At 39.7% G+C, this 27,073-nt stretch overlaps 1 protein-coding gene across 2 annotated transcripts; it reads left to right on the top strand.

Moving 5' to 3' along the window:
* Window positions 1-1,081: 1,081 nt before the first annotated feature.
* On the top strand, window positions 1,082-27,073 carry RDH10 (retinol dehydrogenase 10). 2 transcript variants are annotated; one of them, XM_083860722.1, is made up of 6 exons: window positions 1,082-1,413; window positions 1,814-2,049; window positions 21,760-21,858; window positions 23,159-23,304; window positions 23,605-23,736; window positions 25,647-27,073. In XM_083860722.1, exons 1-6 carry the CDS (start codon window positions 1,122-1,124, stop codon window positions 25,768-25,770), a joined length of 1,029 nt encoding a protein of 342 aa, XP_083716848.1. In that variant the 5' UTR covers window positions 1,082-1,121; the 3' UTR covers window positions 25,771-27,073. The 2 variants fall into 2 exon arrangements, with proteins under 2 accessions (XP_083716848.1, XP_083716847.1); XM_083860721.1 differs by having other exon boundaries at window positions 1,083-1,413; window positions 1,811-2,049.

The raw sequence follows: 27,073 nt of genomic DNA on the forward strand, positions 1-27,073 counted from the left end.
ACCACCTGCAGTATCTACTGAAGAAAAGTGTTGTCTGCAGTTTCTTCCGAAACTTTTGAACTCGAATTTCAGCCCAATCCGAGAGGCAGCGTTCACAAAGTTCCAACAGCTTTTCTGAAACCTGCCGGCTGCACAGGGAAGAAAGCGCAGGGTCGTGCACTTAGGGCACAGGGCTGCGGGCGAGCACACCCACCCGTATGCGGGAAATCGCAAGGGCAAGCTTTGGTCCTCATCCTCTGGAATGGCAAACGCCCAGGAGCGGGATGCTCCGGCCGGCCCCGGGTGCCCGCAGGGTGCCCAGCCACAGGGAGCGGCCGCTGTCACCGCACAGAAGAAAACACTTTCCGTGTGCCGGCACCTCTGAGCTCCTATCTCAGTCAGAGCCATCAGTGACCTCTGCGCTTGGCTGGCAGACCGAGAAGCCAAGGCAGTTTTCCTCAGCGCTTTCTCACGGCTCAGCAGAGGATCCGCGGGCATCACGCATCCCGCGCGGACCCGGTGGTTCCTGTGCGCTTCCAGCCTCCCTACGTGTCCAGCCCCGAGCACAACCCTGTAGCACCCGTGCCTGCTCCTCTCACCCGCAGCCGAGATGGCGCTCCGGCGGGCGCGGGGCACGCCGGGACTTGTAGTCCGCACGGCGGGGGCGGGCCGGGGCGGGCTGGAGCCGCGGGCACGCCCGCCCCGAGCAGCGCAAAGCGCCGGCCATCCCGTCCCCGTTCCCGTCGGGAACCTCCCCCGGCGGCGGGGCGGAGCGGGGCGGGGGCGGAGGGTCCCGGGAATGCGGGGCGGGATGGGCCGGCCCGGGGGAGGGGCTGGGCCGCCCGGTCCGCCCTATATAGAGGGGCCGAGCGGGCAAGATGTTCACTGCCAGTAGCGGGGCCGCGGGCGGGACGGGGCAGCACGGGCAGGCGGCGGCCGGCCGGGCGGGCAGCGCCGTGTCCGGGCTCTGTCCTCGGCGTGAGTGACCGAGGTGGGGCTGCGAGCGGCACGGAGAGGGGGAGCTCGGCGGGACCCCCTGAGCGGAGCCCCCCTCGGTGCCCGCGGCCGGTGTCCCGGGCAGCGGCGGCTCCGGGTCGGGGAGCCGGGCGGAGAGGAGGCTCCGCGCCCCGCGCTCCGGCAGCATGAACATCCTGCTGGAGTTCTTCGTGGTGACTTTCCGAGTGCTGTGGGCGTTCGTGCTGGCCGCGGCCAAGTGGCTGGTGCGGCCCAAGGAGAAAAGCGTGGCGGGGCAGGTGTGCCTGATCACCGGGGCGGGCAGCGGCCTGGGCCGCCTCTTCGCCCTGGAGTTCGCCCGGCGCCGGGCGCTCCTGGTGCTCTGGGACATCAACACGCAGAGCAACGAGGAGACGGCGGGCATGGTGCGGCACATCTACCGGGAGATGGCTGAGGAGGCGGCTGCCGCCGGCCCCGGAGGTAAGGGGGGCTCCCGGCGCTCACCTGCCCGGCCCGGCCCGGGGCAGCGCTCACCTGTGGCGGGCCCGGAGCCGCTGGGCGCGGGGGTCTCACAGCCCCGATGGTGCTTTTGGGAGCCACAGCCGGCTCTGTGCCCGCAGCCCTGAGCGCAGACCCGCTGTGCAGAGCCTCGGACTGGAGCAGCGGCTTTAAATCCTGCAGCTTTTCCTAAAAGACCAACCAGCGATAGTAAATAGCTGACTCCAGGTGTATCGCAGTGACACCAAAGTAAATAGAAGTTTTAGTGGTTTGGAATTCTGTTTGCTCTTTCTGCTTGACTGCTTGTTTGAATGTCAAAATGTGAGCAAGAACTTTATTGCCCCCCACCCCTTCTTGTTGTCTTATCTGTGTTCCTTAGTAGCTGGAGATGGAGAGAAAGATGTGCTGCCCCATAGCAACTTGCAAGTTTACACGTACACCTGTGATGTGGGCAAAAGAGAGAATGTCTACCTGACGGCCGAGAGGGTCCGCAAGGAGGTTGGCGAGGTGTCTGTCCTGGTGAACAATGCTGGTGTGGTCTCCGGGCACCATCTCCTGGAGTGCCCCGATGAGCTGATTGAGAGGACCATGATGGTGAACTGTCACGCACACTTCTGGGTAACTATAAGATCCTTTTTGGTAACTAATTTTAGAAAATGAGCTGCTGTTTCTGAACTCCCATCTCCTTGAGGTTTGCACTTGTTCTTTTTCACTTGTAGGATCACTACTTTGGGTATTTCTTGTTTTGAACAGACTGTTCTGTTTAACAGGAATGCTGGTATTAAGATTGTTAACAAATAGTTTTAAATCAACTTAGAATCCGAAGTTCTAAATCTTGTGGCTGTTTCTGTAGCTTTGGATATTAAATCCTTTATAAGCAATAATCTCTGAATCTACTTAAAGGTTGTTACTGTTAATGAATGGCTTCTCAGTGTTCCTCACATACTCTTCTGCCAGCACATTAGCAGCTTTAAGATGCTGTTTTAATAATGGTTACAACAGCAAACTTGAACATTTCTGGAAAAAAAATCTTTAAAGCCCCTGCTGAAAATGTTGTTTGAATTGCCTTGGAGGCAAATTGTTCCTTTTGAAGGCTGAAAGGAAAGGCAAAAAAGATTGCTCAAGAAATCAAGCCAAGAACACTTTTTCAGCAATCTTGTATATTTGTCCCCATTGCTTTCTTTGGGGGCTGCCTGTAGAAGTAAGACAATCTTAACTATGGTTTCTGGGACGGTGTTGTCTCCACAACTAGCAGATGCTGATTAGGGAGAACAAATATATGGTTTTACTCTTTTTGTCCATCTAAACCTTGTTTTCCTGTGTGGTTTATTTTTAGACCCATAGTGGTGTGGAGTTACATAAATTGGAGTGTTGAAGGAGGGCATGATGCACACTTGGGTTAGCATTAGCTGTCAGACTGAGACCATTGTTAGTATTAAAACTGGTCTTTGATTCCTCAAATAAGGTTATGAAATACACTTGCATAACAATGAAAGGATTAAGCAATCTGAAATACACTTCAACTTAAACCTTCTTTGACTGATCTTACCTTTTCATAATAAAATTTTATAAAATGCCTCATCTTCAAAACTTAGAAGGCCCTCCCAAGCCAACTTTTTTAACATGGGAATGAAATGCTGTTTCATAACCCTAAAGGAGCCCCTTCAAATCTGCACTGTGAAACACTTAATGGCAGAGCAGTCTCTTTCCAATGTATTGTAAAGCTTGCAGAGAGTGCACAGGAGATAGTATGTTTAGAAACTCTTTTAAACTCTCAAAGTATATATTTTAAAGTACTCTGAGAGGTTCTGAGAATGCTCATGTGATTCCTACAATTAAGAGTTCTCTGTGTTCTTCTTAATAATAGTTAAATTGGTGCTTAAACCAATAGAGATGTGTAGTAGATTTAATGTTATTGATGTGGCTTAAATGTTGAATTGACAGTTTCCAAGAACTCTAAATTATGACATCACCATGAGTTAAAATATGGGAGGATCCTAAATTGTCCAGCTGTTCTTCCTTCAGGCCTAAGTCATACACTTATTTATAACAGTTTCAGAGACCTTTTTAAAGCACTCTGTGTGTTCTGAGTCTCTTACAGTAATAGAAAACTAAACTTAGTCTAGTATTGCTATGATTGGGTTTCCATAACAGTTCCATTCATCTCTAAATGTTAGTGTGAAGTGACTTAAAAAAAAAATTACTCCAAGAAGGTATAGCTATGTCTGGACTGCGGAACTGTAAATTTTGGCTTAAGTTTTAAAGGAGCAGTCAACACCCTTTAGATTTAATTGAGGATCTGTTCATATGTAAACTTCCTGTAGATTCTGTGTCCTGCTTTGCTTTTCCTTTTATTTTTTTGCTGTTGGCAAAGCTCTTTTCCTTGTGTTCCCCTTCATGATCCCAGAAAAGATTGGCTTGACCAATAGTGGGTGGACTTCTGTTGAAAGTAATACTACTTAATTCATAAGATGTCATCTGAATCAGCTGATTTGAAGCCAACTTTTTTGATGCAAGTCAATGCTGACTTAAATAGAACAATGTGTCTAGATGTGTGAAGTCTTATACAGCTAGACTTTTCTGTGTCAGCTAAACTGGTGGTCCAAAAGCAAAGCTAATACTCTGGAGCATTATGTAGGCTTTTAAGTATTCTTGGAGGGTGTTTAGTCCAGAAACCTGTAAATGGATTTTGTAAAGACATGGATCTTGCATGTAATATTGCTTCAATAGTTAAGTGTCTGTGCTTTCTGGGATTTTCATGTGTTGTGGTTTTTATTCTTTTTAAATGTGGTTCAGGAGAAATTCTTTTTCATCAAGGGATCAAGGCTTCATCATTAATCAAGGCTCAATGTGTTTCTATACAAAAACTGAAAATAAGGCTTTGGTACTGTCCCTTGAAACATTTGACATCAGATTAATTGCCTGTTGTCCGTGCAGAATGCAGGTGATCTGATCTTGCTTTTATGTTAGCAGCTACCATCGGAAGGCTGCCCAACTTATGCAGTAGGTAGTGACATGAAAATCTGTCACCATTTTGCTGTTGTGATTCCAACTGGGCTGTGTACCATATCACAAACTGGCAGTTGAGAGAGCCTTAGCAGCATGCCACAGCCTAAACAGATGCTTTCCATTTTGCTGACATGCATGATTTGTGTAATCCTTCCTATGAGTGTTCTATATAAACATGTCACCACTGCATCGTGTAGCAATTTCCACAGCGTAAAATCCACTGCAGTATTAAAAACCTGTTATTTCATGCTGTGATAACTTGAATGCTTCTGATATTGAAAACATAGGGACAAAATCCATTCCTAGTTTGAAATAAACCAGTTCTGGTTTACTATAATTTGCAGATGCATAAAATTGTAGTGCGAGTGTAACACTATCTTTACTGCCAGTCTGTTGCAAGAATAACAACTTACTTGGCTACACTTGTCAATTATTAGAACTGAATTTCTACAGACTAGGAAATTTTCTTCCTATGATGTGTCAGGATTCAAATTTTAAAAATGTTGTCACAATATAACTTAAAGCTCTTGCTGAATTGGATTTTAGTAAATATAGGAATCAGACTTTTTTTCTTGTACTTTTACAATAAAGCTTAAATATCAAAATACCGTGGTTTAGGGAATGGCACCATATTGAATAAAACTACAAACTCTTAATTTTGGGACAATTTGAGAGTCTTGTCCCTACTCTTACACTTTTTCTGGAGGACTAATCTATTGCTGGATAAGTGGATATTAATATTGGGCATCTATATAATACCTGGGCAATCCTTCTAATTTTGGTCACTGGAGAAGGGGCTAGGGTGGGGCAATGAGCAGGTTCTGAAATTCTATGACATGAAGATCTTTTTGTATGACAAGTCTTCAGTATTCAGCTCTAAGAGATTAGTGATCTGTTTCCATGTGGATACTCCAAATATTTCAGCTTACAGCTTTCCTCCTAGAGTTCTCTTCAACTTACCATAAGGGGGAAGCAAAAGCATTCTGCTCCAGCTCTGTCATTATTAAAAAAAAAAAAAAATCCATATAGAAAAAGACTAGGACTCAGAGTTTAGACTTGTATACTGCTTTTTTAGCCTGAATAGTTTTATTTATTTACAGTTGCTTACTTTTTTGAAGGTATGCTGGCATCTCAGTATGAATTGAAGTAATTTTTTAGATGTGCCAACATTGGTATGGGGTAGATAAATACTGATTAGAGAGAGAAACAGTACTCGGGTATTTAGGGCATTCATGAAAACCTTTAAAATTTAAATATACCTTGGAAGATGACTAATACAGAGTTACTAAACCAAATATCCATTGATGCAGCTGCTGTACTTATCAGTCTCATTAGACTGACAGGATTGCTAAAGCCTTGGAGAAGTTGTAGTTATCTATAATGCATCAGTATATATTGCTGTCTTCAAGCTCCCTGGTGTTAAATAAAGCTCACTTATGCCTATAGCTTGTTTCATTCAAATACAGAAGTACTATGTATAGGCTGCATGTGGAATCTTCTACACAAGAAAAAATGCAGCTTATGTTATTTGAGACTATATCCTGCTGAGTCTTGTGGCCCGTTGCCATAATTTTTAATTTTTGCCATCAAATTTAGAATTCTAGCATCTATGATCAAATATAGGTGCGATATTCCACTGACAGGCTACCTACCTATATTTAGTATTTGAGATGAGTGAAGTTAGCTTTAATTGTTTTTTTCCTTTTTTTTCTTTGTAATTTCATGATGTACCTCAAGATGCACAAGTTCACTAACAAAGTTTAATCTACATGTTCTTGGCTTGTTTCTTTGAAAAATGAGCCGGATCAAGTTCAAGCAAAACATTTGTATGTGATCCAAAAAGTATCATCCAAACTAACTCTTCCCCTGCTCAATTATTCCAACTCCATGCCACCAGTAAATTACCCTGGACAGCACATGTGTTTCATATACTGTGGTAGCATGCTGGGTAGTGAATATGAAGAAAAAAGCAATCATACTCTTAGCTATGGAAATAGTCATATTAGTCATACTTAAAACTTATAAGTGCTTTGGTATGGTTCTGCTGTTCATATGTTTTTGGGTTAATTTCTCAAAAAAATAGAAGGAATCTATCAAATGAGAAAATACTGTCTTCCAGATGCAGGCAGACCCTAGAAAACTGCACTTTCCCATTTTTTATGAAGCAGTGTACTTAGCACGAATTTTGGAAAATAAAGGGGTGGATATATATTTCTGGAGTTAAAGTGGGCACAATACTACTGGTTCAGAGCTTTCCTCATGGATTTACTTTATGGTCCACAAGGACTAGCATTCTGTTGTCAGTCACCGTCAAGCAGTCTTTAATTTTGTAGCTTGTATCTTGCAATTTGTGTATATCTGTATCTTAGCTTTGTAATCATATTTTAGTTATAGTGATAACTTTAAAAACTTTCATGCTTTTTCATTTGTTTTGTTTTGTTTTTTTTTTAAGTTTTCTCTTCCTTTTTTGATGAGGATACCAACCCAAAGCTTTTAATTAGGTGCCTATATGTCTGAGCTTTGACCATAGCACCAATCTTACACCAGTTTCAGAATAGTAATGGAAGAGGATAAAAATGGATCTTTTGGCAATGTACTCATCTGAAGAGTCAACATGCATAATCGAGCATGTAGGGATGGGTGGTAGGTAGGTCTTAGTCTTATGCAAAACGCCTCTTCATTTGCCTTGTGTGGGAATCATGAGTTTGAGCATCTATATTTGGGTTTCCACAGTGCTGCCCACCAAACTGGAGTTGTTCCACGTTTCTCAGCTCTAGTCCCCAAGGGCTATTGAGTCTATTCTGTCCTGGTTCTTCCTTGTCTACTGTATCTTGATGATAAATAAGTAGTTACATATCAAGGAGTGTGAGCAGAATAAATTACAGCATTCTTGGTTAGTTAGCAACACTCAGGGCTGTGGGAAAATCATACTGAAGATCCTTTGAATGTGTTACAACACCAGCCTTCCTACTTATACTTTCTGTGCTAGAGCATCTTCCTTGCGTGATGTAGAATGCTGACTTCCTTTGTTCAAATGACAGCTGAATTTGTGCTTTTCCCTTCCCTCTCACTGATTATGTAAAGTATTTGATTTTTATCCCACTCAGTTAATAACTCTAAAATGACCTTCTATGTTTTCCTTGAACTCCTTCAGTTACACCTAAGCTTTTGTGACAGCTTCTCTCAGACATAGTTTGGAATTTAATTTGCTGCACCATTTGAAAGGGGCACAGATCTTAGAGTCTCAAGGAACGAAACATGGAGATTCTCAGATTGTGACCCATGGATTGTTTGTTGCCTGTAGATTAGTGTCCAAGGTGGTAGCACAAGGTGTGATTAGCCATTTACTCACATGCACTAAACTCTATTAAGCTTGAAGAATTGAGGTGAAAGCTGTAATGTTTCACAGAAAAGCAATGTGAAAGTTCACTTAAAGAAAGGGAAAGTTGTCCTGAAGAGACCACGCCAAGACTGTTTGAAACATATGTGAAGTAATAATTAAGCGACTTGCAATTCTACATCTATCTAAAATGAAGCTGGAGTTGCAGTGTAGTTTGCAGAGGTAAAGCACTTGGGATAATATCACTCTTTAGTCTCCTGTGACTTTTCCAAGGCTTGGAGACTTGTCAGCAAGCTGTGTGAATGTTTTCAGCATTGCTGATCTCCTCCGAAGGCATGGTCTTGGATGAGCGATCAGTGTGATGGTTATATTCCTCCTTATGGAACACAGTAGGTCAGCTTAATAAGCAAAAACCTCTGGCCTGGCTTTGGTCTGCAACTATGCAGTTACTTGCGAAGCCTGTGGGGAGATAGGAAAACCTTGAATATGATGGTCTTTGCCAGTGTGGTGCCTAACCTTGCTACAAGTAGAGAGAGCAGCTCTTCTATGTTTCAATGAAATACTCATCTAAAAGACCATGTGTATGCCTTTCTTGTCCTGGAGAGGTTAGGAGGGCAGTGCGAGTTTAAAGTTCCATGTTCTTCCATCTACAGGTAACATCCACCTTTATTATATGAAAACCAGCTAAGTTAATGTTATGTCATTATGTTACTGACTTTCTGTAATAACCAAGTGACTGAAGCAGAATTTTGTAGAAGATAGCTGTGTTCATGTGCTCAATGGTGAAGAAAAGCAATCCTAGTTATGATGCAGCCAAGTATCCTGCTAACCCAGTGTTTGCATCTCTGCCTAAGATCTGTCTTAACTGATCTGTGTAGGTAAGCAATCCTTTTTCATAGCTCTCAGTGTCGTCAATTACTTTAACTAGACAGGCTGAGGAAAGATGAATGTTATGTTTTCTAGCACCATCTCTGTCATTTTAGCGCCACACTTCTTAAATCTTTTCTACTTTTATCCTTATCAGCTGTGAACTATTATTCTCTCCCAATGCTTCTCATGCTTCGGTTTCACTTCTGGGGTTTTTCTGAAGGGAGGAAAGGTTTTTGTTATGTATCTCTACTACTAAATCTTTTCACAATGTATGTAAAAGCCAGTGCATCACTCACTTGATAAGCCTTGCTCCCTTTGACCTTTGAGGTTTCTGGCCATTGACACTGATGGTAAAACTGAGTTACTGATACCTCTGTCTTTTGTGAAAAATGGCAGATGTCTTTCTGCCAAGGCAAACTGAAGCTGATTTACATGTGATGCTATATGCTTTTACCTGTGGTCTTAGACTTATTCCTCTGCTAAAATTTACGGAGTCTTTCAAAATGCAGTTACTATAAAGGTGAGTAGGCGTAGACTTTGAGATTCGTAGAATCTTAGGGGTTGAGGGTTTAGTTTGAAAGGAGATATATCACGAATGGGGGCAGATTTACATCTGTGCTTACACTTCTGAATGAACACTCTGTTCTTGTAAATAATTATATTAGTATAATGATTTATATGTCAGTCAAATTAACACTTGACATGAGTGAGTTATCACAACTGGGCATGGTGAGCCAAGGAATGCTGGAACAGCTGCAGAGTTGAGGTGGCTGACTTGGTGTGAATCTTTTGAAATTCAAGTTTGTTTGGCTGTTGAATTCTGCACCTAAATGTGCCCTGGTGCTGGTTGCTTCTGCCATCTGTTTGAACTTGTGTGACAGCTTCTCGAGCACTCCCCTTTTCAGCATTGTTTGGAAAAAACTCATGAGTGTGTGTTTAAAAGTAAGTTGTCCAAAATTTCTGTTGATCTAGGATGAAACTACAAGGCAGCTTAGTGGTGGCAGTCTATCTCATGGGACCATCCCTTGAATCTGTATCTTACCTTGTGCTAGTTTTTATATTCAGCTGATGTTTGAGTGAGCTGGTTCAGCTCACTAACTTGCCTGCAGGGAGAAAAGCTATTAATTTTCTTGCCCAAGTTGATTTGTTTTTCTATTTGAAGACTAGAATCATCTCAACATTTCAGACTTGGAGTAGCCAGTGTGTGGAGTAAAAGGTGAGAAAGAATAAGATAAAATCACACAGCTGAATTTGGCCTCTGTGGCTATCCTAGTAAAACCTAATTCTTGGACTTTTTTTGGGAGGGGAGGAGGGGGGATGGACGACTAGGATTTGCATCTTCTAAATAATTAAGTAGTCATAAATGATTCCAAGCTGTAGCAGATCCTCCACTGGCATTACAGTCTGATTGTAATGACTTGACTTTAAAAGAGATGGCAGTATTTTAATTACAACTATTAAAAACCTCCAGATAAAGACAAGGTAGTTTTCTGTACACATCAGATAATGTTGTGTTAACAACACAATAATGTTTACATAATGTAAAAATATAAAATGTAATGTTTAGCTTATTTACCTTGAAACAATACTATGATAGCTGTGATCTTTGTGCCTACTGCACTGTTTGACTTCTCTAGAAACCAGTTTTACTAACACAGAATGTGGAAAAAAATCAGGCTGGAGCCATGTTTCAGCTTGTGGGAAATAAGCATAGTTTCCACAGACAGGCAAAAGAAATATTTTTCTCTCTCTGAAAACTTACCCTCTAAGAAAGTGAGTAGTTTGCTGATGTTTGTTCAAAATGCCTGTGCAAGCAGAATCTTTGAAAATTGCATTAGTTTCTGGTTTAGTCACTGTATTAGCTGGAGTCTTTTGATCATTTTATGCTTTGTTGGCTTATGAAGCAAAAATTTACCTGCTAAGACTACTTTTTTTTTTTTTTCTGACACCCTTTTGTGAAAGGATAGGGAGAAGTATGAAACAGAAGCACTTGAGTTTTTAAAAACCTAAGAGCTTTTCATGTATTTTAAAAATGCTATTTCTCATTCAGGGAGTCACTTTGCAGAAAGTCATAGTCTTTTATGGTCTTACTGTTTCCTAAAGAAATACTGAAGCTAAATCTCTATTCAGCTATATCATCTTCCCTAGTTTTCTGTTTCCACTATGTATGACTGCTATGTGTAAAGGGAAACTTTTCTTCTAGTCTTGTTCCTCTTGTGAGATACTTGGTTGTAACATACTCACTTTCCTTGTTGTAAAGGAAATGATTCAAAACAATGATTTGGGGACTGAGTTGGGCAGGATGAGTGAAGTGACTCAGCTTTCGTCTGCCTCCAGGTACTCTAGCAATTGCATTGTTACAGAGGTACTGGCCTTAAGGTACCTATAAAATATGACAGTCCTTTTCTGCTTAGCCACTTCTTAAAAAGCCTGCTACATAAATCATGAAACATGAATGATGACTTCATATTTTCCGTAAGTAGTTCTGACAGTACTGTTCTCTAGTAATGTTTTGGAAACCTGTAGACTAAAATACCAAGTTTTACTAAATATTCCAGAAGATGACTAAGCTTATGGCAAGCTGGAGAAAAATGTGTATTTGAAAGTTGGATTGTGTTCTTGTTCACTGAACAAAATATTCTGAGCTCTTATCTAATAGTGTTTTCTAAAATGAAATTGTTATGTGGATTTTTCGCAGACTCAGAGGGGCATGTTTTCATTTTTGTCAAGATTATCAAATAGCTGGCAATAAATAACTGCTCTCCAAATGGTTGGACATTTGCTACAGACTTGTGCTAATGAAGGTGAGGGACTAATGTGTTTGTTACACTAATGTCAACATAGCTCTGAAACGCTACAAATCCTTTGACACTGCCATTTGTCAGTATATAAACAAAGTAGGATTTCTAGTCACTTGACTTCAGCAGGGCTTAAACCACCTTTTGTGGAAGGGAGTAGGCAAGTGTTATCTTCCTGTTTCACTTGAGTAGAAAACTCTAAAGTAATTTCAAATTTGGCATTTGAATAAACCTATTTTTAGGTCACCTTTACTGATAGGTCTGCCTGTAGAAGAACACAAGGTTGGTGCTGCTACCTACTTAGACTGTAATTTAAATTCCTAAATTTGCAGAAGTGTATCTGTGCTGTCACAGCCATATTGGAGCCCTTTGTTAGTATTGGTTGTATAGGAAGCTCAAGTACTGACCTGGTAGATTTGAGCAGAAGGATTCACTTTCTAATGCATCTTACTTTTCAGTGGCTGCCAACTGTATAATACTTCATTTAAATGAACAGTAAGTGTGGTTAGATAGCTATGATAGTCTGCGAGTAGAATGAGATTAATATTTATGTAGGATAAATATCAGCTTGTCCAATAAAATGCCTTTGAGCAGGAGGGAAGAGGTCAGCTTTTGAAAGTTAATACTTTGAAACCTTCAGTTCTCATGCTTGTTATGACTTAAATTTGTGCTGTCTGGAGAAGTCTGCAGGTATGTTTGTTCCACTTTGGTCTAGACTTGCTTGTTTTTCAGTGTAAGGCAGACTAAGCACATAGCTGGGCTTCCAACAGCTCTCCTACTATGCCATCTTATCTCTGTTATTCAGTCTCATCTTTTAGATTACTTTGGCATTGACAACAAACGTCATTGACAATTTATGTTTTGCACTTTTGCATGGCTTAGGCAGAGATACTCTTTCCCTGTTCATTGCTGGCTGTCAAGAATCCAATATGTTTGGATTGCTCTGACCAAGCTTTAAAACCATTAAAACTCAAAGTGCAGAAGATTGTTTGTGAGGGCTCAGAATGTCCTGAAGAAGTTGGCACATACTGTAGTTACTGGAGGACTTCTGATAGCCAGGGGACGTAATTAGTTTTTGAAAACGGTGTATGTGCTAAACTTGGCTGAAAATATGTTAATTCCATAAGAAATTCAACTGGGTATTCTGTACTGCTTCATTGTGCCCTCCCTCCGGCTGAAGGGAGTTTAGACCAAAGGAGAAGGAGAAATGGAAGTAGAACAGACACTGTTTCAGAGTAGGATAACTTGTTACAGGCAAGAGCTCCTGTCAGAGAGATACATGAGAGATGTAGCAGAAGAATTGGCATCCTTTCCAGTTAGTTAAGATTCTGTGTTGATAAATTTGCAGTTAACGCAGTGCAAGGTCTCTCCTGGCTTATCAACTTCCTCTTCTGTGAGAGGAAGAGGGAATGGGCTGTTGAGCAGGGAATTGGTGTACTTAAGTGGAGAATCACAGAATGGCTGGGGTGGGAAGTGGATTCTGAAGGTCATCAGGTCCACCTCTCCTGTTCAAAGCTGGGCCACCCAGAGCCTATTGCCCAGGCTTGTGCCCAAACAGCTCTCTAATACCTCTAAGGATGGAGATTTTCACCACCTCTCTGGGCAACCTGTGACAATGTGCTTCATTTTTCATAACCATATGAAATCAAATACTTGCACACTCTGGAGGGAAGAAGTCTAAATATATAATCAGCAATTGAAGTAGTTATGTGTACTGCTGCACATATAGGAAACACTTAAATATCAGCCAAGCAATATTGGTGAGTACAGCTGAACATGGACAAGTCGGTGTGCATTTATGGTGTTGTATATATACAAGCATGCCCTTCAAAGGCAACTAGATGTTTGCACAGAAATGACTTGGTGGCATGTAGACATTAGAAAGATTGGACACTTTACAGGACAGGCCCAACATCTGAGGATGGACATAAGCTAAAAAACCATGTAAATCTAACATTTCTTAGGAAGAAAAAATACAAAAGTTCTCAGGAGCAGAAAGGTGGAGACTGCATAGCAATAACATAAAGGCTCTGAATTCCATTTGCTAGTATAGGGATAACAAGGGTAGTTCAGCTTGAATACCTGCATTTCTTCATGCCCAGAAACGATGAGAAGTAGTGGCTCCTAAACAGAAGTGAAAAGTCTTCTTAAGGTGAAATCAGGGCTATCTTTGCCTGTGTTCTATGTACCTAAACTTCTGCTCTAGGATATGGTGCACACAAAATCTAATTTTGATGCAGTGGTGGGGGATGCAGAAAAGCTTTACTGAAGAGACCTTGAAGTCTGATTAGCAGCAGAGCACTATAAAGCTTCCAGTGACACCTTTTCCACCTTGATGCACAAGAGAGGTGCAAGTTTCTGAAGTTAGAATTGTATTACTTAGGTAGTGTTCTTGAGTACTTTAACCTACACTTTAGATGAGAGGGAGAAAAAAAACTGTTTTCTAGCTTTACCCCAGTTTGGGGTAAGATCACAGGCAACTAAGCCCTTAAAAGGAAGGAGATAGAGACAATGTAGTGATGTGATAAGGCAAGAGTAATAAAAGTTTGTGTTGCAATGTCCTTCCCTAAGCATTTTTCATATCCTTCTCTCTGTAGACACAGCCTTTTTCAACTAAGCCTTGTTAACAAACTATACAAAAGGCAATTTAGTCAGGCAATGTTCAGTTGCCTTAGGCATAGCATAATTAGTTCTAGTAGTAAAGAGTGGAAATCAATGATTAATGTTTGAGAGATAACTAGTGGTATTAGTTTCCTGTGTGCCTTTTTTTGTTTAATAGCATTACTTATCTTATCTTTACTGTCTACCAATTGTAAACAGCTTTGTGGCACTAAGTTCTGATTAAGGAAACTATTTAATTCAGTTTCAGCTTTTGTCTGAAACTCAACATGAGTTAGCTCCATGTAAAAGAGGAACCACTATGATAACTGAAATCTTCATAGGAAAAGTGGTGACTATTTGCTTTGAAAATGGAGAAATTCTAGAACCGAACCCTAAACAATACAAATGCTAAACAATGTAGTAATGTAAATGTGGGCTGTAGCATACTTGTTCTTCAGCAAATGGTGTGACAGATGCTTGTTGCTACTAAAAAACCCACTTCCAAACTTCCATAAATAAGATTTAACCTTGTTTTGCACAACTTTGGTGCTTCTCAGCTGATTTGATATGTCTGTTGAGAAGCAGGGGATTTTATGTATGTAGATTGGTCATGAGGGTAGAGAAAATTACTTCCATAAATTAATAACAAATTATGAACTAAGTGAATCAAGTAATAGCTTATGTTTTTACTAGTCTAAGACTTCATGTACTTCAATGCAGTATTTTATGCAGAGTTGGGAGAGAAGTATGTTTATTTCTCAGTAAATTAAATGCAGTTTTAAATTAACAGATGCTTCTTTCCATTTGTGACTTATATCCTTAGGATATTTACTTTATTTTATTACCTTCACTTCTTAAACTGAGTAGAATTTATCTGTAGTTTCCCTCTGTCTGCTAATGTAGGCCATCCAAAGTTTTGGGGAGTGTATGTGTAGCTTTGCTTCTGTGTTACTCATCATCATTTTAGACTTTTGTTCAAGTCTGTCATGTTCTTTCATGGGCTTCTGGCTGCAAGGTAATTGTAGCATTATTACTACGCATGTATGTTAAGCATTAACTGCTGGTGCAGTTCAATATTAAAGGAAGCCCCATGGCCCCAAAACACTGTGGTTTTTTTATGTGAAGGGCAAATAAACCTTCAGTGAGAACTCGAAGGTTGTGTTGCCTGCCTGGAGATAAATAACAAAGGAACTTCTTTTGAGATGAAATATTGGAAGGTCTAGCTTTTTTGTTCTGAATGCAAGGCCTGTGCAAGGCACACTTGAGGACAATCCTTGAATAGTTTCCTTTTTTGCTTTTAACACAGCCACCTATGGAAGCTTGGTTTGAGGATGTTATGTTTATATCCTGATCTTTTTTTGCTTCAAAAGGATCTGGGTAGTCCTATTAAAATGATCAGAGAAATATAATTTTACTTTTTAATTCATTACTCTAGGAAGACTGTGTAATTCTGACCTATATTTCATTATCGTTTCTTGAGAATAGAAACCAAAGATCAAAAAAAGTTCTAATTTCCACAGCTATTCAAATATTTACTTAGACAGTGCCTAATTATCCAGAAGGGGCCCAGCAGTTCTTGCAAACAGTCAGGAGAGACATCTGAGGTCCTTTAAAGTACAGCTTTGGTCCCTTGTGTTAGCAAGGTCAACAGTAGTTGTAGACTTCTGTGTGCCTGCTGTATTCAGCCAGTTACTGTCAGAGCCACATCCTTTGTATTGTGTGGTCTCTCTGGTCTTCAGCTCAGCACTTGGTATTTTCATGTAGTCATAGTGCAGTTACTATTCCCACCTTAAGCTAACATTTCAGAGATGCTTGTAGAGGGGAATTCAGGAAGGATGTGGAGGCTATATGGCAAAAGTAATTTAGACGATTGTGCAAATGACAAGTAATTATTCTCAGTTCTCTTTGGAACCAAATAAAAAAGCTAGAAGGAAAGTAAATGGTTAAATGCAGGCTTGCAACTTCATACTTTGGTGAGTGAGAAGGCATTTTGGATATTACATTGCCTCACTTCCATAGGATAGATCCTTCTATGAAAGAGTTCTGGGGTATATTTTCAAGGCCTTTTCTTAAACCATTTGGTGATGATTTCCCCTGTAATCCTGTAAGCAAGGTTTTAACCTGTTTATAAATGGTATGTAAAGTGGCTGTCTTTTGAAATAAGCTGGTCTATATGACTGTAGCTGAAAATAACTTCAGTGTGTTAACTGATAAGCTTGCCATCAGGGTTTTCTGCCTTTCAGGCACCTTCCTTTCCCTTTCAACATATATAGTGGTTCATTAGTGCAATACCACATCTTTTGGGCAAACCTACTACAGGTAAGACTGCAGAAAAGTTAGAGGTGCTCTTTTGTCAGATCTTGGTGCCTTTCTTCTCAGTTACTGGAATAGAACAAGAAACTAGGGCACATAGAAATATTTTTTTATTTTTGTGGTGGCGTGGCCACGTGCTGTCCTGCACAGGAGTAAGAGAACTTGCAGTGTGCTGTGCTGTGGCCTGTGAAGAAGAATGGTAAGAAAAGAAGACTGAATGTATGTGCTAAGGAAGAGAGAGGCTATAACATGTATTTTAGATAAAAAACTTATTTTATCACTGTTAGTTAAATTAACAAATTAGCTAATCAGCCTGTGGCAGCAGGCTGCTATGGCCTCTGCTACCTTAGTTCCCAGAGGTGTCTGGATGTGAGTCCTTGCCAAACCACACTAATTTTATTTCTTGGATTTGAATAGTTTTTAACATGAAGGTGAAACAATACATTTACCCAAAAGTGCACTCATTTATGCAGTTAGGCAGTTGCTCTGTCAGTCAGGAGTAGCTGTGGCTTGGGAGAAAGTGTTTTCTGTTATACCAGTACACCACTGTTGTGTATAACTAGTGATGTAAAAACTCACCTCTTTTGATAAGCCTCAAAAAAATAACCATGCTCCTTACCTGAAGGAGCTGTATGGAAAATGAGCTTTGGCATATACTTTGGCATAAAGATATTTCAACCTTACAGTAATACAGCCTTTTTTATACCATTAAAATTGTTTAAAAAGCTGTTGATGGAAGGCAGAAAGTTTGAAGAAATTTATTGTATTGAGAAAGAGAAACTTAAAAGACCTTGTTTATTTCTTTTGTTCTTTTCTCTTGTTTATTTCTTTCCTTGTACCTGTTTATTTCTTTCTTTAGTATAAAGGCAACTCTGTAAACAGGAGGTAGCACATACTTTTCTACTTTGGTCTGCTTTCTGCATTCAGTATCCATTGTTTTGAGCTGCATACAGCTAACATTGTTTTCTCTGGATGCTTGCTTTCTTCTTTAAAAATAATTAATCCAAAATTTAATTAAAAAAATCACTTTCCCAAACACAGTATTTCTTCATATTCTCATTTGCTGTATTTAGACTAATTTGTCTTGACATTGCAGCTGTGCTGCTCTTTGTGTTGCACAATCTTTGGAGTTTTGTTTCATTAAGAATGGAACTAAAGAATTTGGGGAAGGGGAGGAAAGAAGTGTTAGACTGTTAGAAGTTAATTTGCCGTAAACCAAAATGTTGAGAACAGATTACGAAAGCTATGAAGTGACATGTAAATGCTTGTTCAGTTTCACACTTGTGAGAAATAAGTCATTTAAGCTGTGTGCACATGAAATAGAAGTTTGGTTACAGCTACTGGGAATAGTTTGGTCTTATTGGTATATTCAAAAGCATAGAGGAAAATTCTCAAAAGATTAGAAATTGATCTCTAGGTTCCAAAAAACTTAAAGGCTGAACTAGTTTGAAAAACTAGCTCTACTCTGTTCACAACAGCTTTATATGCTCTGTCTAGCCTACCTAGTTTCTTTTTATGTAAAGTATACTGCAGGTTAGAAAATTCATGTTTTGCTTGCTGTTGTGGTGGGAGTTTTTTTGGGTTTGTTTTTTGTTTGGTTTTTTTTTTGTTTTTTTTTTTTTTTGGGGGGGTAGGGGGTTTCCTTAAAAAAAAATAATTTTGAGTGAAGATGCTTAGCTTGCATTTCTGGATGTTGAACACTACATAACTTCCCAGACTGTTCACCCTGATGCATCACAATTCCTTTCATCCTCTATATTCTGCTTACTGGTTTCTTCTTAGTGTTGAAAAGTGGGGGGTGTTTGTCATGAATAAATGACCCAGCTCTGACTTTAAATACTTCTATGTTTTGGTTAAATGTCTTTCTGCAGCTGTGAGAGGCAAAACTGAAGCTTCAAGGATCAAACCAGAAGGCAGATAGTTTGATTAAACCACTTGACTTGATTTGAATTATTTTGGGGGCCTGGTTCATGACCTCTAATGCCATGGACAAAACCCATCTTTTGCTTGGTGTCTTCTAGTATATATGTTTTTTTTAATGGAGGATTAGCATGTCCATGCATCACCTCAGAAGGCTAATGTGATCTGTGTACCTGTTCAGACAAATTCCAGATGGAAAGGCCACCCAGGAGGCATCTTGCCCTAAACCAGTCAAACTCTTAACTAGTTTGTCAGCAGCACAACATGCACACAGAAGACTTCAGGTCTGGTAGGCAGATGTAGCTGAAGCTGAAAGAAACTAGAAACAAGAAACTAGGTTGATCTGGTTTATGTAAAGGGTAGAAAAACTGAGAAGCAGAGTATGGAGGAAGCTGCTTTGATCAAGGAGGTGCGCAGTGCCAGAAGCTCAGTAAGAACACTGATTTATTTGGGGATTGCTTATACCACGAAAGAATAACTTCACTTTGGGATTGTTTTTCCCAGCGAGAAGAGGCTGGGAGGAGCAGTGGGCAAGCCTTTACTCTGAGCCTGGAAATGCATGCCCCGGTAGGGTGTGTCTGCCTCTGACAGTGCTTGTTTTCAAGTGCTGACTCCCAGCTGCTGCAGATGGCTGGAGGATGGCAGCAATCGAGATGACCTTCTCTGACATCCATTTAGTGGAGATATTGATAGTTGACTGCTAAATTTTATATATGTCATAGTTTGGCTATCTTTATAGCCTCCCTCAGCTTCAGATTTTAAGTGGAATTGTGGGATAATATGCCATGACAAAGTATAGGGGCTTGCTCTGAACAGGCTGTCTCAGAACACTGAGGTCTCATGCAAAGATTTCCATGAATTTCTAATTGTCTTTAAAGCAGAGGAGCTGTGGGGTTTTTTCCCAATTTAGCCATAAATGGCTTTTGAGAGATGGCTTACATGAAGTGACTGTAGTTCTGCTGCTGGGAGTTGTTCAAGTCTCTGAGATGTCACCCAAAAGTGTCCTCAACAAACTGTTTGTCATGTGCCAATTTCATCTGGTTGAAAATGGGTTACTTTAGCCACAAGCTGTGAAAACTTTTTTTATCATTTTTATGCTTTGAAATAGCATAGCATATTTGAATGAACTTTCTGAAATTTACTAGTCTGGTTGCATTGCATATATATATATATTAATGAGAATTTTCAAAGTCATATATATTTGATTTTGAATATATAGTTCACCATACTAAAAACAAAAAAAGAAAGGGGAAAAAAAGCAGTGCCATAGTAAAGATAATAGCTTGGTGCACTTGCCTGTTCATCTCTTGGAAGGCAATACTGATTCATGCCTTGAAAGTAATAGGAAAAAAAATCTATTACTACTTTCCGTTCTTTCTCTCCCGCAAGACAAGCTTCAAGGCCCCTTTTCTGTAGTTGCTGTGGTTTGCAGCCAGAGCTTCAGTCTGCATTATCAAGCTTTCTGGCAATGTGAGGTGGCAATCAGTCATTCCAATGTGATGTGGACAGATAAGCTGAGACGTAAGTGGAAACTGCTGATGGAGCTGACAAATGTTCGGGAGTGGAGTAAATTGTTTAGCAGGACTGAGCTGGGAGCATGGATGTCTTACAGGGATAGCATGGAGGATTGGGGTTAGCAGACACACCTTGGTGTTGCAGTGTTCAAGGCAGGCTGCAAATAAAGAATGCTCTGTAAAACTTCAGTGCCGTCCAAGTGAAGCCTCTTTTTCGGGTGGTGCTGCCCGACGATGACTGGGCTTTGTTGCCATGCAACATGGGAAGAGAGGCTGAAACTTTGTGTGCCTGGCACAGATTAGTTTAACAGCAAACTGAATTCTTGTCCAAGGCTCTGTGTAAGAGGTTTAGAGATCCCTGCCATGAGGAAAGAAACAAATGCAAGGCAGCTTGCTCTCAGATTATTTTTTATAATTAGCTTTGTTATGTAGTTATGATATAATCTAGGAGTTGTATGAATCAACAGTAGAAAAGGCAAGGAGTCAGGAGGTCTGTTAATCTTCTATCATCTGCCAGCTGTCCAGTGAAAACACTCTTTTGTGTGGTGTTAGGAGGTCTGGATTAGTCATTTAACACCTGCAGGCAAAAATGTTGTACCAAGAACATGTGAAAATCATTAGAGCAAAACTGTCCTGACGTCTGTGATTGGAAAATGCAGACAGCATAAGAATGGAATTAGATGGATTCAGCTGTAGTTTGCATGTCTTTTTAAGAATGCAGCTGACAAGACTCAGACCAACAATTAAGCAAGTAGGAAATATTTAAGCAGCATTTGCATACTCTGAGTTTGGATACAAATTACATGGGAAGAGTAGGTTTTTGGGAGGATAAAGAATTCATGTACTGAGTTGGAATAGATTAGTAGCTGTCACTAAAAGATTACCATGTTAACTAGGCATGTTTGTGATTAAAAAGCATTGTCTGAAGTTCTTGGGCAATTTAAAAGTGATTTCATATAGTGCACTGACAACCTCAAGGCTGAAGTACATCATAACTACACATACCATTTTACTATTGACTTTTGATTTTTGTTGTAAATATTGTGCTCTGCTTAATACTTATTTAAAATGGGGAAGTGTTGAGTCAGCTTCAGATGAAAGATATGACGAAGATAGTTATTCTGGTAGGGGTGATATTCCAGCAAATACCTTCAATGTGTTACTTAAGGCTTAATTTTTTAAAGATGTTAACTCTAACTTAGGTTTTTAAATGGAAAGAAACTTTGTTAAAATCAAAACTGGAGGTTAAAATTAAAGTTTCATCTTGAGACTTGCTTTGGGTTTATTTTGTTTTATTTTTAAACTTCAAAGGAATTAGTAACAGAAATGTGTATCTTGTCTTTTTAGCTATAGCAATGCTAGAGATACTAGTAAAGATGGGAAATAATTTAAACTAGCAGATGTTGGCTCCATTGTAGGTAGAAAGTAACAACAGCAAAAACTCTACTTCTAGTACTTATTTTAATACAAAATACCTAAGGCAAGAGATTACTTGGATAAAACTAGCAATATCTAACCTAAAAAACACTGTCAATAATTAGAACTCATAATTGGTACTGGTCTCAACAGAGATGTGCTGGATGGTGTAATTAAACACTTTGCATTTCTTTTTCTGTCTTTAAAAAATGTGACTTCCATTTTAAGGTTAAATTATCTCCTCCTGATAACTAGTCTCTTCTGGAAAAATAAACATGTCTGAGCTCAATTGATCCTTTAACCTTAGGATTTCTGGGGGTTTAATGCTTGTTGCCTTGCTGTCTGGATTCACAAACAAGCTGTGGATTTTCTGTTAGCATTTTTAACAAACTCAAGTTCAAAACCTGTACAACGATTGTGTTTCTATATTCTTGATAATAAGCTGAGAGGTTCTGGGAACTCATTGCTAATGTAACTTGTTCATGAAGTGTTATTTTGTTTGTCATTTACATGTACTTTTTTTGTTGTTTTTTTTTTTACCTTGTAGACCACTAAAGCATTCCTTCCCAAGATGCTGGAAATGAACCATGGACACATTGTGACAGTTGCAAGTTCCTTGGGGTTATTCAGTACTGCTGGAGTGGAGGTTTGTTAGACTATAATGAACAAAAAAAATTTGGCACTTTTTGCCAAAGATAAGGTTTTTTAATATCAGCTAGAGGAAATAAGCTCAAATGTTCAAAGATATTTGGAAGTTATAGTGCTGAGTATCATATCAACACATGGCTCCCTGTGAGTGGGAGCCACGGGACTTGCATTCGTTGCTTGGTGGAGTTGGCACTTAGAGCAAAAGCCTAGGATGGCTTGGGGTTTCAGAATGCCAGGTAATCTTTGAGTAGTTACCTGATAAATTTAGGAACTTGAAAGATGCCATTCAGGCTACTCCTGTCAAGATCTTCAGTGCTAAGCTTGAAGCCAAAGGCAAGAGCTTTCAAAAGTAATGTTTCCTATTTCTGAGGAAATGACTGCAAACCTTCTAGAATGTGACTTGCCTGCTTCACTAGAGCTGTTTGAGAACTCCAGTTTGTGAGACTTGTCTGGTGCATAAAAATGGGTTAGGATTAGAGCTTGTCTTGGTTTTTGTGTCATAATACAGATGCAAGTGTGAACAAAAAGCATTTAGTTACTGAAAATTAATTAAGGTGTCTAAAATAATAATGGTTATATTACCCCATAAGCATAGGCTTCTTTGCATAGGCTCAGTCCAGGACCTTAACGTGCAGTGTTTCATAACATAAATGAATGAAGGTGGTGTAACTTAGGGTTTTTTAGTGCTTACTGTCTTGAGAAAGCTACAAGGAATTTCCTAAACTGGGTGTGATCACTAACTAACAACACATTAAGTTCAGCAACAAAATAAAAAAAAATTGCATAGACATCAGTAGCATTTAACTTATTTGTGTATCTCATAGAAAAACTCAAATTTTGGTTGTGTCTTCTGTGGAAACTAACCTTAAAAATAACACTTTTAAGATTTTTACACCTATGCCCTGCCAACTCTTCAGACTTTTTCAAGTCTGACCCAAGGTAGTATTAGGTATCTTAGTCCTTTGTTGCACCATTTATTATTAAGCAAACTGGTAATTGGAGTAACTTGTCATGTGAGCCTGCCAGATTCAAAGACTTGAATCCAAGGTAATGTCCTCGTACATTCAGCTTTCCTGCTTTCATGATTCTGTGCTAATTACCTCAAAAGCAAAGTGATAAATGAGTTGATGTGATGCTCTATTCAGTGGGTGTCTTTTGTTATTGCTTTGAAAATCTGTGCAGAATCACCTCAGGTATGCTGACTTTGAACATTATTCATATCTGTCCTTTTTGAATTCCTTTTTTTTTTTTTTTTTTTTTTTTTTTTTTTTTTTTTCATTCATTCATTGCCAACACAGGATTATTGTGCCAGCAAATTTGGAGCTGTAGGCTTCCATGAGTCTTTGAGCCATGAATTGAAGGCTGCTGAAAAGGATGGAATCAAAACTACGTTAGTCTGCCCTTATCTTGTAGATACAGGAATGTTTAGAGGGTGCAGGATCAGGTGAGTAGCATTCTCCTTCTGCTCTGTGCTTGTAGTGTCATAGAAGTATTTAAGGGTAACTCAAGTGTTACCAAAAAAAAATTAAATATTATATCTGCTTTAGTATATGTTAGTGTTAGACTCAAAAGAGACTTTCTGAATTCACTGTCTTCTGTCTTGTACACAGGCAATGCAAGTTTTGAGCTATAGTCTTTGTGACTTCACAGTAAATATAAAAAAGTTCCAAAGAAATTGAGTTAAGGAACTGGGATCTGTGGTCCTTTATGTATCATATAAATCTGTCTTAATTAAATGTTCCAGAAAAGAAATTGAGCCTTTCCTTCCACCCTTGAAACCTGAATACTGTGTGAAACAGGCTATGAGAGCCATCCTTACAGACCAGCCAATGATCTGCACACCTCGCCTCATGTATATGGTCACCTTCATGAAAAGGTAAGAACTGAAGTGCCAGTTGTTTGGCAATGCAATCCCCAAAATACATGAGCACGTCCAGTTTCTGGATACAAACAGCCTCCCACCCACACAGGCCATAGGTGCCATTTTGCTAGAGCTCATAAGTCTCTGTTGGCTTGCATGCTTGTACGTTGCTTGCTAGGGAAGCTTCATTTAACTGAGATCATGTGTATCTACACATCTTTGTTTTAACCTTCTTGTATCTTCAGTCCTCCTTGATTCCTGTTTTCTTTTCAAAAGACTATTAATTCCACTGTTTGAGTTCCTTGTTAGGAATGGGGCATGAGGCAGCTACCAGCAGAGGAATTTCTAGCTGTTTGTTTCTAGAACAAGCAGTTCTTCCTACCTGCAGATTCTTCAGAACTTGGCACAGATATGGTAGATAGACTCTGAAAATTGGTTCTGAAAATACCGATTTTCAGTTTAAGTTTGGTGGAAGGTCTACTTAAAGGATTTACTTCTTCCATTCTAATGCACTTCAGTTTTAGGATGAAAACTGTTTTCATCTGTAACCAGGCTGACATTTCAATGATGCAGGATAATACAGGAGCTGCTTCAATTCCTATGATACAATACAACATCACTTGAATTCTCATTTATGAGGAATAGCTTCACAGGTGCCTGTGTTTTGTTTTAAATCTGTTGTGTGTAGGGGAGCCTATAAAATATAGCATGGTATTGTTTTCTTTCTGCAAGGGATGGTTGAAACTGAGTACCTTGGTGATTTTTATTCCACTTACAAGGTGGTCATTCTCCTCTGGCTCAAGTGTCTCTTGGTGGACAGGCTCACCAAAAAATAGAGGTATCTTCACTGCTCACCTCTTTCCTGGAAAAGATGTATGTGTCTATTCTGATACCAAATGAAGGCCACTGTCAGTATATTTTAAGAACTAACTCCTTCACTCAGAAGCTCAGAGAGTGCTTCAGTGCTTCCTGCACAAGCGCACCAGCCACATCAAAAGCCCTTCGGGTTTTCTTGGTTCAACACTTCAGCTTCCAACAGGGAGATCAAAGTTTCTGCTTAATCCGTGCCCCAGGCAGCAGCCTTTAGATCAAAGCCCCTCCAGCCACTGCACAAGCAGTATTGCTGGTACTGGAGACACCTGTACCAGTGACATCTACTTCTGGGTGCTTCAGTGGTCATTACTCCTAATGGCTGGAATTACACTGCTTGCCATTGAACAAGTGTCTGCTGGTATTCCCAGGGGCTGAGGAATCCCATTTTAGTCCTTCACCAGAGCCTCTGAGTACTACACTTGAAATAAAAACAATATTTTGTTCATGTGAGAACGAGGAGAGGATCTGTAGCCAGGTATCCATCACATAATCACCTCTTGGAATTTTATCTGGGAGGGGGAAGGAAATTGCTCTCTTTACTTCAGACCTTTCTTTTTGAGGGTGGATGATTGAGTTTAGACTATAAATCAAGGTTGTTAGACATCTGGTGATCAAAGAATGGCATTAACTAACACTAATCCCACATTAAAGAATATCTTAAATGTCTGATGACCTCTGCCGATGTGGCTTTTAGCAGATTCTTTGCTTTTACCAGGCCTTCTGTGATGCCCTTGCTGCCCCATCTCCCCTGCCTCTCTTCTTTAAAACAAGCTATCACACTGCTTGTGAAGAAACAGAAAATCTGATCTAAGATGCATGTGAATAAACAGCTTCTTTCTCCTTTTTGCTTGCTTGCCTGTGTGGTTGGGACTCTGGAATTTCAATTCTCTCTGAAAGTATCCGTGTGAAATAAACATTAAGTCTTTTATGTAGACTCTCCAATAGGTATTATATTGTTTTTAAAGAGACCAAGTACATGTCCTTACAAGTGATGTAAGCAGAGTTTTTGTATTATGCCATCTTCTAACAAATCTATAACCTCTTTTTCCCAGTATTCTGCCGTTTGAAGCAGTTGTATGCATGTACCGATTTCTGGGAGCAGACAAGTGTATGTATCCTTTCATCGCTCAACGGAAACAGGCTACAAACAACAATGAAGCAAAAAATGGAATTTAACACTTTTGGATGGACTAACATTTGTAGGTGAATGCAATAATGTTACATGACTGAATTGCAAAGTGCACTTGCAACTAAAAGTGCACTTGCATCTAACAGATGCAAATGTCAACATCTTACTGTGGCATTCTCTTGGGTCCTAAACCTGTGTATTGAACTCTAAAAATCAATGGATTTTTATATACTGTAAATAAAACTGACTAGAGTACTTGGGAAATGTGATAGGTAACTCAAATAAATTTACAATGTAGCTGCCACCATTGTCCTTTAGAATATCACTGTATGTACAGTAATACTAGTCATACTACTTGTTGTAGGGATGCACTGTGTGATATCTCTTCCTTAGTCTGCTGAGGCTTCTAAGAGCTGTATCCAACCAGAAGATGCAATGTTTCAGAAATGGTTTGACTTTCCTTATGTTATTTAGGAAGGGGAGGAAAATCTTGCAATTTAAGCTACTCCTCATGATCTTACAGCAAATTCAAGGACAGTTTCTGAATGCATCTCTTCACTCATTCACCCAAGTTCTCTAAAGGACACATGGCCAAATTGTGGTGTAATTCTCTTTTGTTGCAACTGTGTGTGTTGTATTTAAACAAAGATGAAAATAAATTTGTAAATCTCTGCCGATTCAAAGACAAATGAATGTCTTACATACTGTCAGAGCAAACTTGTACTGGGCATCTGGTTTTTTAGGAATGCAGTCAGTGATTTAATTTGACTTTTTTCCAAGTTGACTTAATTTGAAATATGCTGTGTTCCATCTTCCTCCATGTGTCAGAGTCCAATTTACTATTATGGACTACATGTTTCATTTCTTCCTCATTTTTACTTCTGACAGAGTTCTCCCACCCCCCAAGGAAACTGTTGAGTTAAATTCTCTAACTGGACTTGTGCCTAAAAGACAAAGCAACTCAGCTGAGATACAAACTGTTTATGTAAGTGCTGGTCATATGCCAATTATTAGCATAGGAAAAATAGAATAATGCCTGATGCAACTCTACATTCAGAATATGAAAGGGTGTAAAGATTTTTTTGAGTTGTACTCACATTGTAGAACAGCAAATGACATTTTTACAGTATTTTTTGTAAAGCGAACAATTTTGTGCCTTGAATTTGGTAATCTGTATTAGTGAAGCATTGTAAAAGTGAAATTCTACCTCTGTATCTTAATGTATACCATTCACTTGTAAACTACTATCAGAAAAATTGTGATTACTTTTTTAGAATGTCTTGTTAAATAGTGACCAATGCCTGTGGTTATTAAAGTGAGCCACCTTTTCCTTAAAACAGTGATTGGAGT

The sequence above is a fragment of the Zosterops lateralis genome, assembly GCF_965231275.1.
Source record: "Zosterops lateralis genome assembly, chromosome: 1".
Taxonomy (NCBI): domain Eukaryota; kingdom Metazoa; phylum Chordata; class Aves; order Passeriformes; family Zosteropidae; genus Zosterops; species Zosterops lateralis.

Excerpts from the sequence above, each read along its gene's own strand:
- RDH10 (XM_083860721.1), top strand. The coding sequence starts at position 1,122 with ATGAACATCCTGCTGGAGTTCTTCGTGGTGACTTTCCGAGTGCTGTGG. Across the intron at positions 2,050-21,759 it reads ACTGTCACGCACACTTCTGG|ACCACTAAAGCATTCCTTCC; the intron begins GTAACTATAAGA and ends TTTACCTTGTAG. Across the intron at positions 21,859-23,158 it reads TCAGTACTGCTGGAGTGGAG|GATTATTGTGCCAGCAAATT; the intron begins GTTTGTTAGACT and ends TTGCCAACACAG.